We start from the raw sequence: 16,835 nt of genomic DNA, 5'->3' as shown, positions 1-16,835 counted from the left end.
CGATCATGTTCCAACAATGAATTCTCGGCGGCATTAGCTAACCCCGAGTTGGCAACAATTGACTTGAACCTTTCACATTCACCGGATAAAGGCCACGCAAGCATTTTTGTTGGTGCGGCGGTAGGTTTGAGTAGACGGACCGCATCTTGATGATCCTATGAAAGTACATAAAAAAATCCTTAATACAAATATTACGATATAACACATAGACAACACATTAATAAAAAATAATAATTTTATTACCTCGGTTTCGTATATTTCTCTGGCCCATGAGTCTTTGTATCCAAATAGCAATTTTCCTCCATCCGCTGGTAGCCCAAGGATTGTGCCTGCTGGAATACCCTTCTTCTTCAAGTGCTGAGGGACAAGATGTGATGCTTTCTTAGCAATATCCTTCTTTACACCATCTTTTCCTTTTTTGGCTTTTTGGGTACCACTTGGTTGTCCTTCTTCTTCTACTCTTGGCACTGGATCAACTGGTTCAACACTTGGTTCTGCACTTTGTTGAGCGGCTTGTTCAACACTTGGTCGCACCCCTTGTTCACTGCCTTGTTGTTCTACACTTTGTTCAACACTTGGTTGCACTCCTTGTTGACTGCTTTGTTCTTGTAAGCTTTGTTGAGCACTTGAATTATCCTTGGCACTCCTTTCCCTCCTAGCACTAGCTGTCACTTTCTTCCTCCTTTCTCGACTTTGTCTAAACAACAAAGAAAGGAACAATATTTACAAACTATACAATCGGAAGACAAAGTATGGAAATATAACTCGAATGTACATTCGGACGTAAGAAGACACATATTGTTCCCGAATACATAACAATCGAAAGCTAACTAAATAGATTTACAACCGAATATACATCAATTGGAGTTCAGAAGCTCTAAATTTTTCATCCTACACAATCGGAAGACAAAGTACACAACTAAGGGTGCACACGGTACGGTTCGGATCGGTTCTTGCCGAGGCCGAGTACCTGTGCCTCCCTAGGATCGGGACGAAGATTTTGGACCGGTACCGTGTACCTCGGTTCCGGTACCATTCGGTTCCGGTGCGGTTCCGGTGCGGTTCCGGTGCGGTTCCGGCACGGTTCCGGTACTAGTCGGTACCTTTTCAGCACAAAAATGACTGCCTTTTCTTTTACCTGTTTTTTACCTGTTTTTTCTATAGAACAAATTCTCATTCAAAGCAACAACTAATAAGTAGCAATATTACTAACAAACCAAACAAACAATGTCTTGAAAATATGGAAAAAAAAGTAGCAGTAGCCACAGACACACACACTAAGTCTTGAAAATGAGAAAATCTGAAAAAAGAACAACTACTCAACTAGCTGTGCAGCTAGTGCTTCTGTAATCTTGAATCTTGATCTTCTAATCTATGTCAGCAGCACTTGTGGTGTCATCACTGTTGATAGGACCAAGTAACGCTGAAAAAACAAATAATAGCAGTTAGTAACTATTAGACTATATCTATTACTGCCAAACACAAGTAATAATGTAATATGTTACCTTATTCAACTTCAACATCATCATCTGGTATGTAATCAGATAGAAGATCAAGTTGTATTGGCTTCCTTAGCCAGCTTTGTGTGCAAAGCAATGCTCAACTGTCCTTGTAGATAAAGAGCTTCTACAAGGACTTAAGACTCTATCCTAATCTCATAGATAAATTACATATGGACAACATAGACCATTTCTAGAATATCAACAAGTGTTACCAGCTCTATCCTAATCTCATAGATAAATTCCTATCCACGAAGGGAACCTAATTAGCAACTTGAATCTTGTAATTCAGCCACCACACATTCACATTTACATATCCCTTGAATGCACAAATACCAAATGACAAACCTTGAATGTGCAGTATCAGCAACCCTCTAGAATTACTGAATTAGTGAACTCCAAGAACTTAAATCTGCACTTCAGCACCTAATCAAAAGCACAAGAAAAACAAATAAATTAGATTTCAACAACATTTAATAAACCCAATTCAGAAAACCCACTCCACTCCAAGAACTTAAATCTGCACTTCAGCACCTAATCATACACTTGATCAAGTCAGATAACTTCTCAGTACCTATTGATTCTTCATTTCAATAAAATCCATTTTATTTAGACAAACATGGAGGTGATGAAACATAAGAAGATTCATGAAACATAAGAACTAACTACTTGTCATTCTTGTCCTGCTCTAACATGTAATTGCAGTTAACTACTTGGTACTTATATAGCATCATCAACAAAGTCTAACAGCAGTATAATGAACCAAATCTTAATCCCAGATTGCTAATTGTAACTAGTAGGAACACCTAACCCATATTAACTTTATAAACAAAAGTTACAAAACCACAGAATTGGAGCATCACTGCAAGTAAAAGCACTTTGACAACACCAAAAAGATTGAGTAACTAACTAATTATCTACCTACTTCTAGCAATCATGTAAATTAGAAATCAGAACAATTACTAACACCCTAATTTCATTAACAAAAAGAAAAAGAAGTACTCAAATTACTAAAACAGCACCATTACCATTCAAAGATTAGCACTAGACACTAGACAGTGAATTAGGAACAACATAATCCAAAACAACAACAAATCTCTAACCTTTTCCTTCTCTTTCTCCACTCCCTTAGATAATCTGATTGATACTTAATCCAGTTCAGTTCCTTTCTTTTCCCTTTGTCTTACCCTGTGAAAGTGAAACCCTAATATAATCAGACATAGCTTTCAAGATCAAAAGATTCAAAACTTCACAAAAGTAATGATTACACATCGAAGCTTTGTCTTGATTTTTCACGAATCATCAACGAAAACATGATTATAATGAAAGAGAGGTACACAGATAAGAAGATGCAGATTAGAAGAAACGTTAACCTAAATTGAAAAAAAAAATAAATCAAAATCCGCAACATCTGATTACCTCTTAGTAAGAACTGAGACATAAACTCATATCAATCAACGAGACAGAGGAGTAATCCAAGTTCCAACAGAGTTCTTCACTTATTCTCCTTCTCAGAGACAGAGGAGAGACGGAAAGAAAAAAAGAAACGAAATTGAGAATAGAAACTCTAGCCCTATAATGTTTGCTTATATACCACCACTTAATCCAACGGTTATTATTGATCTATCATCCCCTAAATCTGACGGCTACAACTAATCGGTACAGACGGTACGGTTCGGCACGGGACTAGGCCAGGTCCGTGTACCTGTACCTCCCTAGCCTCGGTTCCTATTTTTAGGACCGGTACCTGTACCCCGTTCCTCGGTTCGGTACAAAACCAGGTACGGTTCCACCGGTTCCGGGACGGTCCGTCGGTCCGGCTCGGTTCCTGTGCACCCTTATACACAACTATAACCCGAATGAACAAATTCGGAAGTAAGAAGACACATATTTTTCCCGAATGAAAAACAATCGGAATATAACTAAACATGTTTACAACCGAATATTCATCAACTGGAGTTCAGAAATTCTAAAATTTTATCCTACACAATCGGAGGTATAAAACATTATATTGTCTTCCGAATAAATACTGGCCCCAAAATGGGATTTTTCCTATATCAGAAATTTTGAGATTTGTTCAATATATATATATATATATTCGGTAGTGACTGTACTTCCGAATACTGTGTGTCTACTTAAATATATTCGGAAGCCAACAAATTCATTAAACTACCGATTATTACCGGTTTGTATCCAGGAAGATATGGCCAATAATATTCGGCCGATAACCATCAAATATTTCTCCCGAATACTGTCGATGTTCTTGAGAAATGAAGAACACGACTACATTCGGAAGTAAATGAGCATGAATATCGCCCGAATATGGATAAATAACCGAAAACCCTTGAAATTCTTTTTCTCGATTCGTCGAATTAAAGCGAAATAAACCCCAAAAATGATAGATTCTTACCTAATTGGGGCCATTTGAAGTTGACGAAGTGTTTGACTATCGGAATCACCACCACCGACTACATCGACGGGTACTTGTTCTTCGCGTTCTTCTTCATTTGCAGCAACAATTTCTTTATTTCTTGCTAAAATCCCAATCTTTGGATCGATACCCCGAGCAACGTTTTTGGTTCTAGGTCTGTGGGTTTCATTTCCCTTATCCATTGTTTTATAAACGAATCGACGATGTTTTGATTTTACGATTCGCGGCGATGTTTCGGTTGAACGAGGGAAAGTTTTTTTTCTTCCACAATCGGAAGATAATATGAAACTGGAAGAAGAAGAGTTGAAATGAGTAGAATTTTTTGATTTGGTTTTTATACAGTTTTACCAGAAGGACATTTATGTAACTTCAATATCATATAGGGTACCCCTTAACTAGAGTCTTTGATTGGGTATAAATTGATGGCCCCTAAATCCTTTCGGGTGGTCCCTAAAAACGCGAGGCTAATTATACCTAAATGTTATTGACTTTTTTAAGGAATAACGAACAAAAAATTTGTTTTTGCCATACTTCGTGTACTTCATGTCAGGGAGGGCCTTGACCATATCCAAAACCGTGTATTTCACCAAACCATCACCACTTATAACTTCACTATTACCTTTTAACTAAAGATGTATGTAACCTTTGAAATAAGAAAATAACACCATTTACTCCACTGGTTGAACTTATAGTCTTTATTATATCAATGTTTTCAGTGTTACATTGAAGAGAAAAAAAGATTAATATATCAAAATAAACGGATGACTGATTTCTCCTTGGTAGTGTCAAGATTATGATTAAACTCCTAACAGGGGTACTCACATCTACATTCAACGTAAGGAGATATATGAGGTTTAAAACAATATCCATTGCCATGATATTTCCCATAACATTGTATGTCACAATCTTATGCAGTCTTGCAACCTTGCCACGCTACCGTACATGTCTTACCTTCAGCTTTCATAGGGACATTATCAACTGCACACATCACATTATCAAATTAACAAAATCATTAGTGAAGTTCCTTATAAAATAAATTGTGAAAAAGAACAAGAAGTGAAAACAAATTAAGCTCCAAAAGTTAAAACAATAACCTGACAAGACAATGAGGAGTAAAACAACACAAGGGGAACAAAACTTTGCCATTTTTCCACAAATCAAATAATCTGTAATGTTGTTCTTGGGGATGCACTAGTAATGATTTTGATGGAGTCGTTGATTTTTTCTATTGAATTTATGGCTTCACAACAAGAAAATATAAGTAGAAGAAAATCAAGTAAAAAGGAAACTAAGATCCTAACATTACACCCATAAAATATTCACAGTAACAAATGACTACACTAAGGTAACTAAAATACAATAGGATTTGCATAATATTAAATATTCACATCTTATTAATCTTTCATATCTTCTTAGTATTATTATTGAACATTTATCTTCTTTTATTGCGTATAAGATGTATAATATCAAATCCTTGATTTGGTGTTACACCTAAGTGTTTGCAATATTTCAATAAAAGTTAAGAAATAAAAATAAGGCAATCTATAAGATAAGTTTAAAGAGAAGTTGATCAAAGCTAGACGTGATCTATGGATGATCAAAGGTCCATGGCCTATACGCTACTGACTTCCATCGCACTTGGAAGGGTGCTCGCATTAAGGCTTTGGAAATTGTTTTCAACATAGTTCTAACATTAAACATGGTAAATTAATTACCTTGTAATGTTTTCAAAGGAAATAATACCATCATTTTTTTTGTTTTTACCTTTTTCATCTTCATCGTTAAAGGAAGAAAAAAAAAAAGACAAAATTACCCACAAGGGAAAGAAAATGCTCAAAGAATACCCAAATAAAAAATATCTAAAGAGAAAAAGAAAAATACAAGGAAAGTAAATAAAAGAGTTAGAAAGAAATGTAATCTACCGTGTTTATCTGCTTCCAAAATGGGTGCCCCATACATAAAAGAAGGTGTGTAAAGCTATTAATTGGAGCGTTTTGCTGCTCTTGTAATAGACCATGTTACCAACTAATTATACCTAAATGTTGTTGACTTTTTAATGAATAATGGGCAAAAAATTGTTTTTGATGCCCTAAATTTATTCTGCCCGAAGCTATACTTCGTGTCAGGGCCGTCCTTGGCCTTACCCAAGAGGAAGAGATTGCTGATCTAAGGCAGATAGTTATGAAATGGATAGACTTTGACGAGGATAATAAGCTCCTTATGGTCCTTAGCATTTTATGGGATCTATGAAAGATGAGAACCGGAATTAGTTTCTCGACTCAAATGCAAACTTCTTGGCAACAAGTATCTGAATGGTTATGTGGTGCTGAAGAAGAATCAATCACTGTTACTGGTAGTCAAACGCAACAATGCGGGTGGGGGTGGGGTGGGGGGTCTCCAAGTGGATCTTATGTCAAAATAACACAGCCTTCATTCCATATAAAGGTGCAGCAGGAGTTCAATTCCCAGTAGGGTTGTTGTAATTTACAAAGGGGTATGCGGGTCCGGTCAGGCAGTGGAGCCGACCCGACTGACTCGGTTTGGGTGGGGGTCCAGGCCTAACTATCGCTATTTCAGAGGGAAAAAAAAAAGAGAGAAAGAAAGAAAAAGAAGGTGCAGCATATTACGTAAGCATGACATTAGAGATGACCCACCATTTCTACCCCATCTCCAGGACATTCGAGTTTCTTACGTGGCAGTGGTACTAGAGCTGGCAAACCAAGCCAAAACCCGCGGGTTGGCCCGTCCCGTCCCATGAAAACCCGCACCCGTCCCGGATGGTAACTAAACAAGACGGGCGCGGGTTGTACAATTAGTGGCTTGTGAAGAAACGGGTTAACCCGGCCCGTACCGTGAAACCCGCGGTCTAGCCCGTAACCCGTAATTTCATACCCTGCTGAAACTGAAACACGTAGCTTGTTACGTGTCACCCAAATTTCTATCGTATAAATCGGAAAAACCCTAAGCTTTTCTATCTTTCTTCTTCGGTTCTTCCTCTTTTTTTCTTCATCCCTGACTCAGAGAGAGTCTCCTGAGTCCTGACGGACAGAACAACAAATTGAAGAACTATTAGATCTAGATATCAAAGGCAGTTACTTTGATCTAAAGATTCAAGGCTAGCATGTAATCAGATTTTAATTTTTGTTTTCTTCTTTATTTTCTTCTTCTAGGAATCTAGGGTTTTACATAGGAATCCCAACAAATCTTTAATATTCTTAGTATTGTTGTGATGGTGATTCTGTGAAGATCGGTAATCTTTAATTTTCTTAATTTCATGAGGAAGAAGAAGAAGCGGCTGCAAATCACAACATGGTAAGTCCCTCTTTCAATCAAATGAACCCTAAATCATGTTTCAATCTTCATGATAGATGTTGATTTATACAAGTTTATGATTTTGAATTTCTGGTGATTTTGTTTTGATTTCTGTAGACGTTTAAGCGAAGGAATGGTGGTCGTAACAAACATGGCCGTGGTCATGTTAACTTCATCCGTTGTTCAAACTGTGGAAAGTGTTGCCCTAAGGTAACTAATTGATTTCATTTTCACAGATTTGATTTGATTTTTTCTTGGGATCTGATATGAATGGATGTAGATTTTCTGATTCAGTAGTTGTTTTTTGTGGTGGTGGTGGTGATTTGGAATAGGATAAGGCAATCAAGAGATTTTTGGTGAGGAACATCGTTGAACAAGCTTCTGTTAGAGATGTTCAGGAAGCTTGTGTCTATGATGGTATGTGTTTTTTGGAAATGATTTTTTTTTGTTTTTTGGATTGATTTTGGGTGTTTACTGTGATTTATAGATTGATTTTGATTTTGATTTTGGGTGGGTGATTGATTCTTTATGTGTAGGATACACTTTGCCTAAATTGTACGCCAAGATGCTTTACTGTGTGTCCTGTGCTATTCATTCTCATGTGGTGAGAGTTCATTCTAGAGAGAAGAGGAGGAACCGTGACCCACCTCAACGTTTCAAGCGTCGGGTATGTGCCCTGCACTTTTGTTTCTCATTATGAATGATTGGATGGTATTGTTTACTTTATTTTTTACCTGTGTAGCTGTACTTTCTTGTGTCGGTAACGAAGAGTTTGTCTCATAGTTTTGCGTGATTTTGTGAGTTAACTAGTTAGTAACCAATGTTGTGGACTCTGGTGAATTTTTTTAATGTGTAATGCCGATTTTGGTTTTTGGAATGCGGCATTTGGGTTTGTTCTGAAGTAATTGGTAAATGCCAAAGAGGTGCATATGAGAATCCTTGTAGCTATTCGTTCATGATGTACATTAAACTTAAACTGCTTCCATTGATCATGCATACTATTAGGATCTCTATGCTTTGTGTATTAGTGGTTTAACCAGTTAGTAGCCACAGTTGTGGACTATTGTGAATTTTTTTTATGTGAAGTGTCCAATTTGGTTTTTAGCATTATGCAATGTGACAATGGATTTGTTGTGATGGAAATGTAATTCCAACTTTTATAATTGGTTTAGTGTAAGTATTAGCTGCCGAAGAGGTATATTACAGGCATTCTTGTAACCATTCCTCTGTTTTGTTCTTTTACGCTGCTTCTGTTTATTATACACATCATAGTGCTCTATAGTTAGGTTCATTTATGGTAGTGTGTACCTTCCCTTCACCCTGTTCTTTTCAATGACTTGCAACTTAAACAACTGTTAATTATCATGAAATTGTATGTGGTTGTAGTTTGAAGTTAGAGGTCCATGGTGAATTGTTGACGTGTGAAATGTCCATTTTGGTTTTTAGCATCATGCAATGTGACAATGAGTTTGTTGTGATGGAAATGTAATTCAAACTTTTTTTGCTAGTTTAGTATAAACTTTTGTTGATGGAAAACGGACCATCGCTGCGGATAAAGGATGAAAGGATTAGATGTTTTTTGGAGCAACTCAAAGATAAACATGGAATATGAGAATGTTTTTTGGACAAACAGTTATTTATCACTTACCAGTATCTCCAAATATTGCATAGAAAAGAGATTGGAGATGTTTTTTTGATAGTTAACATTTTTTTTGATTAACCACACAATATATATTTTGTGCAGGAAGTGGTTATTAATATTGTCGCACTTGGTGATACAAATTAGAAACAATGGTATCTACAGTCTCGGTCTCGGAAGTTTATTTTCATTATTTATCAATTATCATCATGAACTGATGAAGTATTGTGTAACTGTAACTAAAGTACTTAAGTACTAAAGTAAACTACTAATGACTAGTATGATAGTATCTGTGTCTGTGTTTCTTTAAATGCAAAATTAATTTAGTTTTGCAATTTTGAGTTTTTGAATTGATATACCAAATGAATTGGATGAATGTTAGATACTTAGGTTGTAGCTTGTAGGTTAAGGAACTTTAGATGGCCTGAATGTGGAAGGAAATAGCCCAGAAATCGATTTCTGGCGAGTTGACTCAACAAAAACCAGGTAACCCGTGAGCACCCGTGAACCCGCGAGCTTTACCCGGGACGGGCACGGATTGGATAAATGGCCACCCGTAAAGAATTTCAACCCGCAAGCTTAGGCTTGTATTAACCCGTAACCCGCGGGTTGGTCACAAGCCAGCCCCGTCCCACCCGTTTGCCAGCTCTAAGTGGTACTACAAGCGTCGGCTAAGATAATATTTATCCATCAAAGGATAAACATGTAAATTCCTGGTTTATCTTTATAGTGACAGATGTACTATGACGTGGCATATCCATGTATCATATAGTACTAAAATCTCAGGCTATAAATAGCTGAGATATATGTAACAGACGAAGTGAATAATAAGAATAGAAGTCCCCACTTTTCTCTTCTTTATATCGTGTTCTCTTTACATTTTCATTTCCATTTTAATATACGAGAGAGTGAGGCTAGTTTACAACTTTGGTTATGTGGGTTAGACTTCGGGCCATAGAAGATATGTAACGAGGCCTTCAGAAATTTAGGGTCTCTAATCACGAGTAATACAAGAAGTTATCAGCACGAATTGTTCTTTGGCAATCGGCATGAGGCTGACGATATAGAAAAGGATAATTCTCTTCAACTCTTGTATATTTAATTTAACTATTCCTAAGTAGTTTTGTGCATACAATTTTTATTATGTCTAACTTTGTTTCCTATTTTGATTAGGACTTGTTAAAGAGAAAGTTAGACATCTTACCGTGTCTTGTATGTGCTATTTGGAACACAGGAAATTATACGGTATATGAAGAGATGTCCAAAATAGGTACGTATGAGCAACGACTCATATTTCTGATGTTATTCGGTTTCCGAATTTAGTCAAACATTTGTGTTTTGTAACCGTTGTTGCTATTTTCCTTCTTAGCCAACCAACAGAAGGTTTTTCCACGTCCTTTTGGATAGCGTAGAGAATGAAATTTTCTTTGTTGGTACACCAATGATTTTTGTGGTGTTAACGGTTTTAATATCGGCAGAGCGAGGAATTGTTGCATCCGAGGGATGGCAAAATTTTAATATTCCTTTACTATAATAATCTCAAGAATTCAAAGTCGTTCCACATAAGATCGGAATACAATGAAAAATAGACATTGGGTTAACATGGTTAGCCAGTCTCTATCAGCGGTCCTTGAAATGGGCTGCAATTGATATTGAGACAATTTCTTTCAGGATATAAAGAATATGTTCATATTTCAGCTTTGAAAAATTAGTATTTCGTCGATCCTAATAGACGAAGTTGGAGATTTATCGGTATTATGTTAGAACCGTTTCACCATTGGTTTTTGTGGTAAATAGTTCGGCTTAATTTTCTGGAGAAGATATATGCACCGTATAAAATGTTGTGGTGAACAATAAGGAGAGCGACATATTTTCCGCCCTTATATGTTCCCGCTAGCTTTGCGGCGTACATTATATGCGCCAATTATATGCATCGACGAGCTTTAAGGAGCTAGTGCTTAATTTGCACTTTGTATATGTTGTGTCAACAACACCGAGTGCTGCAAATGTTAATTGCGCCTCGTAGATGTACAAATGTCGAGCGATAATGAGTGTTGCATTTTTGTAAATGATATTTAGAGTTAATATCATGTCTTCTCGTCGCCTGAGCTATTACCTAAAATCCTGAATTTGGTGAATTAAATTTGCAGCAGTATCTATGCAAATAAGTCTATCTTTGGCAAAGAAGGAAAATACAATTGTGGTAGGCATATTTAAATATGGGAACCACAATAGTTATCAGGTTTGAGAATCTGGTAAACCCCGTACCACCATAAGTGGAGAATACGGGACGGTAGCATAATGATTGGGAAAATAAGCCATCTTTGAGCCTGGTAAAGCTCTGCTATAGTTGTGACAGACACAATACGTGCATCTGAAATGACGTTTATTGCTGTTGATCTCTGTCAGTCGTCTTAGCAGGACTGGAACTGATGTTGAGATAGTGTCTATGCTCACAGAATTTATTTTACAGTTTACTGTTAATTTTGCATGGCAATGTAAATTCTTAAAATGATTCCAGCTAGATAGTAATCGAGAGAGGAAACCTGATCAGTTACCTTTCCTGGGTTGCGTGTTATTGTTATTTTCTGCGCCCAGTTGCTCCCTTGATAGGTAGAGTAATGCGGAACTGCATGTTCTGTTGATGAGACATTCCATCCTAAGGATCAGGGGGAGAATCGTCGACAATATTGGTTAACTCCAATTGTGTCTCATCCAAATTCTCACACCGAGAAATGCCTGAGGTGTTGGAGATTACTCTGTTGCTAGATTTAGCAAGAGTACGCTTGTTTGATTCGGCATAAACTAAAGTCCTTGCAAGGCTGATAGGTGTTGTAAAGCACCTAATTTTATATCTAGTATTTATGCTTTCTTTGCTATTATCCTTGTGAAATGCATCTCTTATGTTTAGTTTTGAGTTATTAGGTGCAATGGAGTCTTTTGGAGCAAAAGAAGGAGAAATCGTACGTTTGGAGCGTAAAAGGGCAAAAATATCAATTCACAGGCGAGTTATATTTAGAGCAGACTAGGTTGCGCAAGGAAGAGGTGGAGAATGAACTGTCAGTATCCCATAACTGACAGGCCATGTGTGAGCTGGTTACCCCTTAACCACTAAACTGGGGTGCCAATAGCAGTTTTGGTTCCTACACTTAACCTAAAAATCAGAGAGCACAAATTATTTCTTCTTATCATTAGTTTTTACTCCTCACCCTCTGTCTGAAACCGAGAAGTGATGGCAGCTTCATTCAATGAAAGGGAGAAATTCAGAGATATTAGGGATCAAGAGACTGCCGTAAGAGAGTTCAATGGAGAGAATTGTTAGAAAAAACGATTTAAAATTACCAATTTTTCTTTGGACTATGTTTTGATCCCTAGACCTATTGCCCATTAATTGTTTTTTCTTTTGAATAGATAAAACAATAGTCCCACATTGACTAAAATCTAAAGAGTTTTAGACATAAATACCATAGAATTGGCTATAAAGGCATGGCCCTTGGGTCATTAGACTTTTGTACTTGGAGGGAAGGCTTAGACTAGGGCAAGGTTGCCTTTCCCGTACGCGCGGTGCTTCGCACAGAAGCACGCACGCCGCCGTCGTCCGTCCGGTCGGTCGGGTCGGGCTCGGGTTCGGGTGTGGGTGTGGGTTCATTAGATCCTATCTTTTTGCTGAAACTTTTGGTACGTGTTTTACACACATGTAGAAGAATCTTCTTCTTTGTCTGCACATGTTTGTATTGGCTTTCTTGTCTGTACGTGTTTGTCTTGCTTTCCTTGTCTGCACATGTTTGTCCTGGCTTTCTTGTCTGTACGTATTTGTTTTGGGTTTCTTGTCCGTACATGTTTGGCTTGGCTTCTTGACAACACACTGCTCTAAGCCTGACAAAAGCAACATTGTTTTTAACCCAACATTACCAGTATTTCTGTCATACGCATGGTTTGGTTGCATGCATTTTTTCCTCTCGTTTGTAACGTCTTAAACACTATATAAGGGAGGAGTCTTGAGCTCATTTGACACACCACAGAGAAACATCTCTTCTACTCTCCCTCTGTTTTTCTGTAAACATTTCTTCTATTGTTTTAAGTTCTGCCAAGCTCTAAGGGTACCCTCATTGTATGCTACATTGAGGGGTACTAACTGTAGTTGTATCCTGGAGGTGACTCGCCAACTGCTGTAGCATCTCAGAGGAGTGGCAGGCGATATTGCCTTTAGGACAGCGTAGTTTACGTGCCTCTACATTCTCTGTGCAGCAACATCAGCAACATTATTTTGAGATAAGTATCTTCTTCTCAGTTACATTATTAGTACTTTCTCCAACAATCTAAAGGCAATATCCTCTTTACTATATTTTGTAACAACATGGGAAAGAGTATTGTAGACAAACCCCCAAAGTTTAGTGGCAAAGACTTTAAACGATGGCAGTCCAAAATGTTATTCTTCTTAAAAGACCAAAGACTAGATGAAGTTGCCTTAGAAAGACCCTCAAGAAGGCTTCATGACCGTGGTTATGAAGATAGACTGGATAGGTGGACTAGAAAAAATTACATGTGCAAAAACCATATTCTTAACTGTCTGGATGACTCCTTGTACGACTTTTATAATGCAAAAGAGAATTTTACTACTTTTGATTTATGGGAAGCCCTAGAAGAAAAATATCTTGCTGAAGCTGATGGAAGCAAGAAGTTCTTGGTGGCTAGGTTCCTGGAATATAAGATGACTGATGAAAAGCCTGTTGTAGAACAATTCGTCGAACTCCAGCTACTCATCAACGAAATTCTTGCTGAAGGCATGCATATTGATGAATCTCTACAAGTATCTGCAGTGATTGAAAAGCTACCACCCTCATGGAACGAGTACAAGAGGAGGCTGCGACACAAGAATCGTGAAATCACCATGGTGGAGCTGGGGAAAAAGATCCAGGTGGAGGAACTTCTGTGCTGCAAGGACAAGAGCCTGATGCTGAGCAAAGACATGTCAAACAAAGCTCATGTCCTGGACGATAATGCTGCGTCAAAGAAAAAGCACGGAGAATCCAGCAAAAATGGTAAACGTAACAAACAACGTAACTCCAAAGGTAACCATCTTAAGCCAAAGGGTGGTGTCTCCAAAAACACCATCAAAGGCGACTGCTATAACTGTGGGAAAACTGGTCATATGGCCAAAGATTGCAGGGCACCTAAAAAGACCAAAAATGATCCTAAACAGAAAAATAAGGCAAACGTAGTAGATGATTCTGGATATTTTACTGGCATGGTGTCTGAAGTCAACCTTGTCTCTAATGTGACCAATGTGAGAGACTGGTGGCTTGATTCTGGAGCCACTAGGCATGTCTGTAAATTCAGAAATGCTTTCTCCTCCTATAACAAAGTAGGAGACGATGAGAAATTGTTTATGGAAACTCTTCTACCTCTAAAGTGGTGGGAAAAGGCAAGGTTGAATTGAAACTCACTTCAGGAAAAACTCTCGCATTGAATGACGTGTATCACGTCCCGGACATATTCAAGAATCTTATCTCAGAAACCATCTTACTTGGGAAAGGTTTTAAATTTGTAGCTGAGTCTAACAAGGTTGTAATCTCTAAAGGAGGTGATTTCGTAGGAAAAGGATATGTCACTGATAACATGATTAAGCTTAGTGTACTTTCTTTGAACTTGAATGATAATGCATCTTCTTATTCTTATGTTTGTGACTCCTCACATGTTTGGCATGATAGACTAGGACATGTTAATTTCAAATCTATTGAAAGACTTGCTAAATTGGGCTGCATTCCTAAAATAAACTTTGACAGAGGTCATAAATGTGAAATTTGTGTTGAATCTAAATATGCTAGAAAAACCTTTAACAAAAAGGTTGAACGTAGTACAACTCCCCTAGAACTAATCCACTCAGATTTGGGAGATTTGAAATCAACACCAACTAGAGGAGGTAAAAAATGGTACATCACTTTTATAGATGATCACTCAAGATACTGTCAGGTTTATCTTCTTAGAAGTAAAGATGAAGCCTTAGACGCTTTCAAATTATATAAACTTGAAGTAGAAAACCAAAGAGGTGTCACTATTAAAACTCTTAGGTCGGACCGAGGCGGTGAGTATGTGATACCTATAGGAGAATTCTGCAAACTTAATGGCATCATTCATGAAACTACTGCACCTTCTTCACCTGAGTTGAATGGAGTAGCTGAAAGGAAAAACCGAACACTCATAGATATGGCGAACGCTATGTTAGCTAGTTCAGGGCTACCTTCGAAACTGTGGGGGGAAGCAATTCTCTCTGCTTGCTATATTTTGAACCGAGTTCCATTTAAGAAATCCGATAAAACTCCATATGAGTTATGGAAAGGAAGACAACCGTCCTATGCATACTTTAAAGTGTGGGGGTTTTTGGCCAAGGTGGCCACTCCTCGTTCCAAGAAAACCAAACTAGGACCTAAAACTGTAGATTGTGTTTTCCTAGGATATCCTGAGCACACTAGTGCTTATAGGTTCATGGTAATTGGTGAGAACACCATAATGGAATCCAGAGATGCAGTGTTTTTCGAACACATTTTCCCTTTAGGGTCTGGACCTCATAAAAGGGTCCGCGATGATCTCTCAGATGTTCCTTCGACTAGTCAACCCCCGTCTCTAGATGCTGAAACCGAACCTAGAAGAAGTAAGAGGGTCAGAACCGAGAAAAGTTATGGTCCAGATTTTGTGACTCTTACGGTAGAGACTGAACCCCAAACTTATAAGGAAGATTTGACCTCTCCGGAAGCTCCCTTCTGGGAAGAAGCTTCAATTAATGAGTGGGATTCCATTCAACAAAATGAAACTTGGGACCTTGTAGACTTACCTCCTGGTAGTAAAACCATAGGTTGCAAGTGGGTCTTCAAAAGGAAACTTGGGACCTTGTAGACTTACCTCCTGGTAGTAAAACCATAGGTTGCAAGTGGGTCTTCAAAAGGAAACTTAGAACAGATGGAACTATAGAAAAACACAAAGCTAGGTTGGTAGCTAAGGGGTACAGACAACATGAAGGATTAGATTTCTTTGATACCTATTCACCGGTCACTAGAATCACTTCTATCCGGATGTTGATTGCTATTGCTTCTATTTATGATTTGCATATACATCAGATGGATGTTAAGACTGTTTTTTATATGGTGAATTGAATGAAGAAATTTATATGGACCAACCTGAAGGTTTTGTTGTGAAAGGTTTTGAAGATAAAGTACGCAAACTGAAAAAATCTTTGTATGGTTTAAAAAAAGCACCTAAACAGTGGCATGAAAAATTTAATCATGTAATGATATCTAATGGCTTCAAGGTTAATGAATCTGATAAATGTGTTTACATTAAATCTGTGGATGATTCTCATGTTATTGTGTGCCTATATGTTGATGATATGCTCATATTAGGTAGTAACCTTGATAGTATTAATACCACTAAAAGCATGCTTAACGAAAACTTTGACATGAAAGACTTAGGCCCTGCTGATGTAATCTTAGGGATGAAAATCAGAAAGATGTCTGATGGATATAGTCTTAGTCAATCTCATTATGTTGAAACTGTGCTTAAGAGATTTAATCATGAAAATTCTAAACCTGCAACTACTCCTTATGATCCCAATTGCAAATTGAAAAAGAACAAGGGTGAGGGTATTTATCAACTTGAGTATTCTCGTGTTATTGGCAGTCTTATGTATTTAATGAACTGTACAAGACCTGATATTTCCTATACTGTGAGTAGATTAAGCAGGTACACTTGCAACCCTGGGCAGGATCACTGGAATGCTCTCTACAGAGTTCTACGGTACCTGAGAGGAACTTCAAACTATTGCTTAAGTTTTGGGAAGTATCCTGCTGTGCTAGAAGGGTATTGTGATGCTAACTGGATATCAGACTCAGATGAGTGCAAATCCACTAGTGGGTACATCTTCACACTTGGTGGTGCGTCTGTGTCATGGAAGTCTACC

At 37.7% G+C, this 16,835-nt stretch overlaps 1 protein-coding gene and 1 long non-coding RNA gene across 2 annotated transcripts; one reads left to right on the top strand and one right to left on the bottom strand.

The window, feature by feature from the left end:
- Positions 1-2,005: 2,005 nt before the first annotated feature.
- On the bottom strand, positions 2,006-3,056 carry LOC113332972. Its single transcript, XR_003351746.1, has 3 exons — positions 2,919-3,056; positions 2,603-2,687; positions 2,006-2,033 (listed from the first exon to the last, which is right to left on the bottom strand). It is a non-coding gene; the product is annotated as an uncharacterized LOC113332972 (long non-coding RNA).
- A 4,156-nt stretch (positions 3,057-7,212) lies between these two features.
- On the top strand, positions 7,213-9,058 carry LOC113332632 (40S ribosomal protein S26-like). Its single transcript, XM_026579153.1, has 5 exons — positions 7,213-7,242; positions 7,360-7,452; positions 7,575-7,659; positions 7,779-7,909; positions 8,987-9,058. The coding sequence occupies exons 1-5, from the start codon at positions 7,240-7,242 to the stop codon at positions 9,026-9,028; spliced, it is 354 nt and encodes a 117-aa protein (XP_026434938.1). The 5' UTR covers positions 7,213-7,239; the 3' UTR covers positions 9,029-9,058.
- Positions 9,059-16,835: the final 7,777 nt, after the last annotated feature.

This window comes from Papaver somniferum, unplaced genomic scaffold (genome assembly GCF_003573695.1).
Source record: "Papaver somniferum cultivar HN1 unplaced genomic scaffold, ASM357369v1 unplaced-scaffold_132, whole genome shotgun sequence".
In the NCBI taxonomy this organism is placed as follows: domain Eukaryota; kingdom Viridiplantae; phylum Streptophyta; class Magnoliopsida; order Ranunculales; family Papaveraceae; genus Papaver; species Papaver somniferum.
This window is presented reverse-complemented; position numbering and strand designations above follow the sequence as displayed.

Coding starts and splice junctions, on each gene's coding strand:
- LOC113332632 (XM_026579153.1), top strand. Junction 7,660..7,778: donor GGAAGCTTGTGTCTATGATG/GTATGTGTTTTT, acceptor CTTTATGTGTAG/GATACACTTTGCCTAAATTG. Junction 7,910..8,986: donor CTCAACGTTTCAAGCGTCGG/GTATGTGCCCTG, acceptor TATTTTGTGCAG/GAAGTGGTTATTAATATTGT.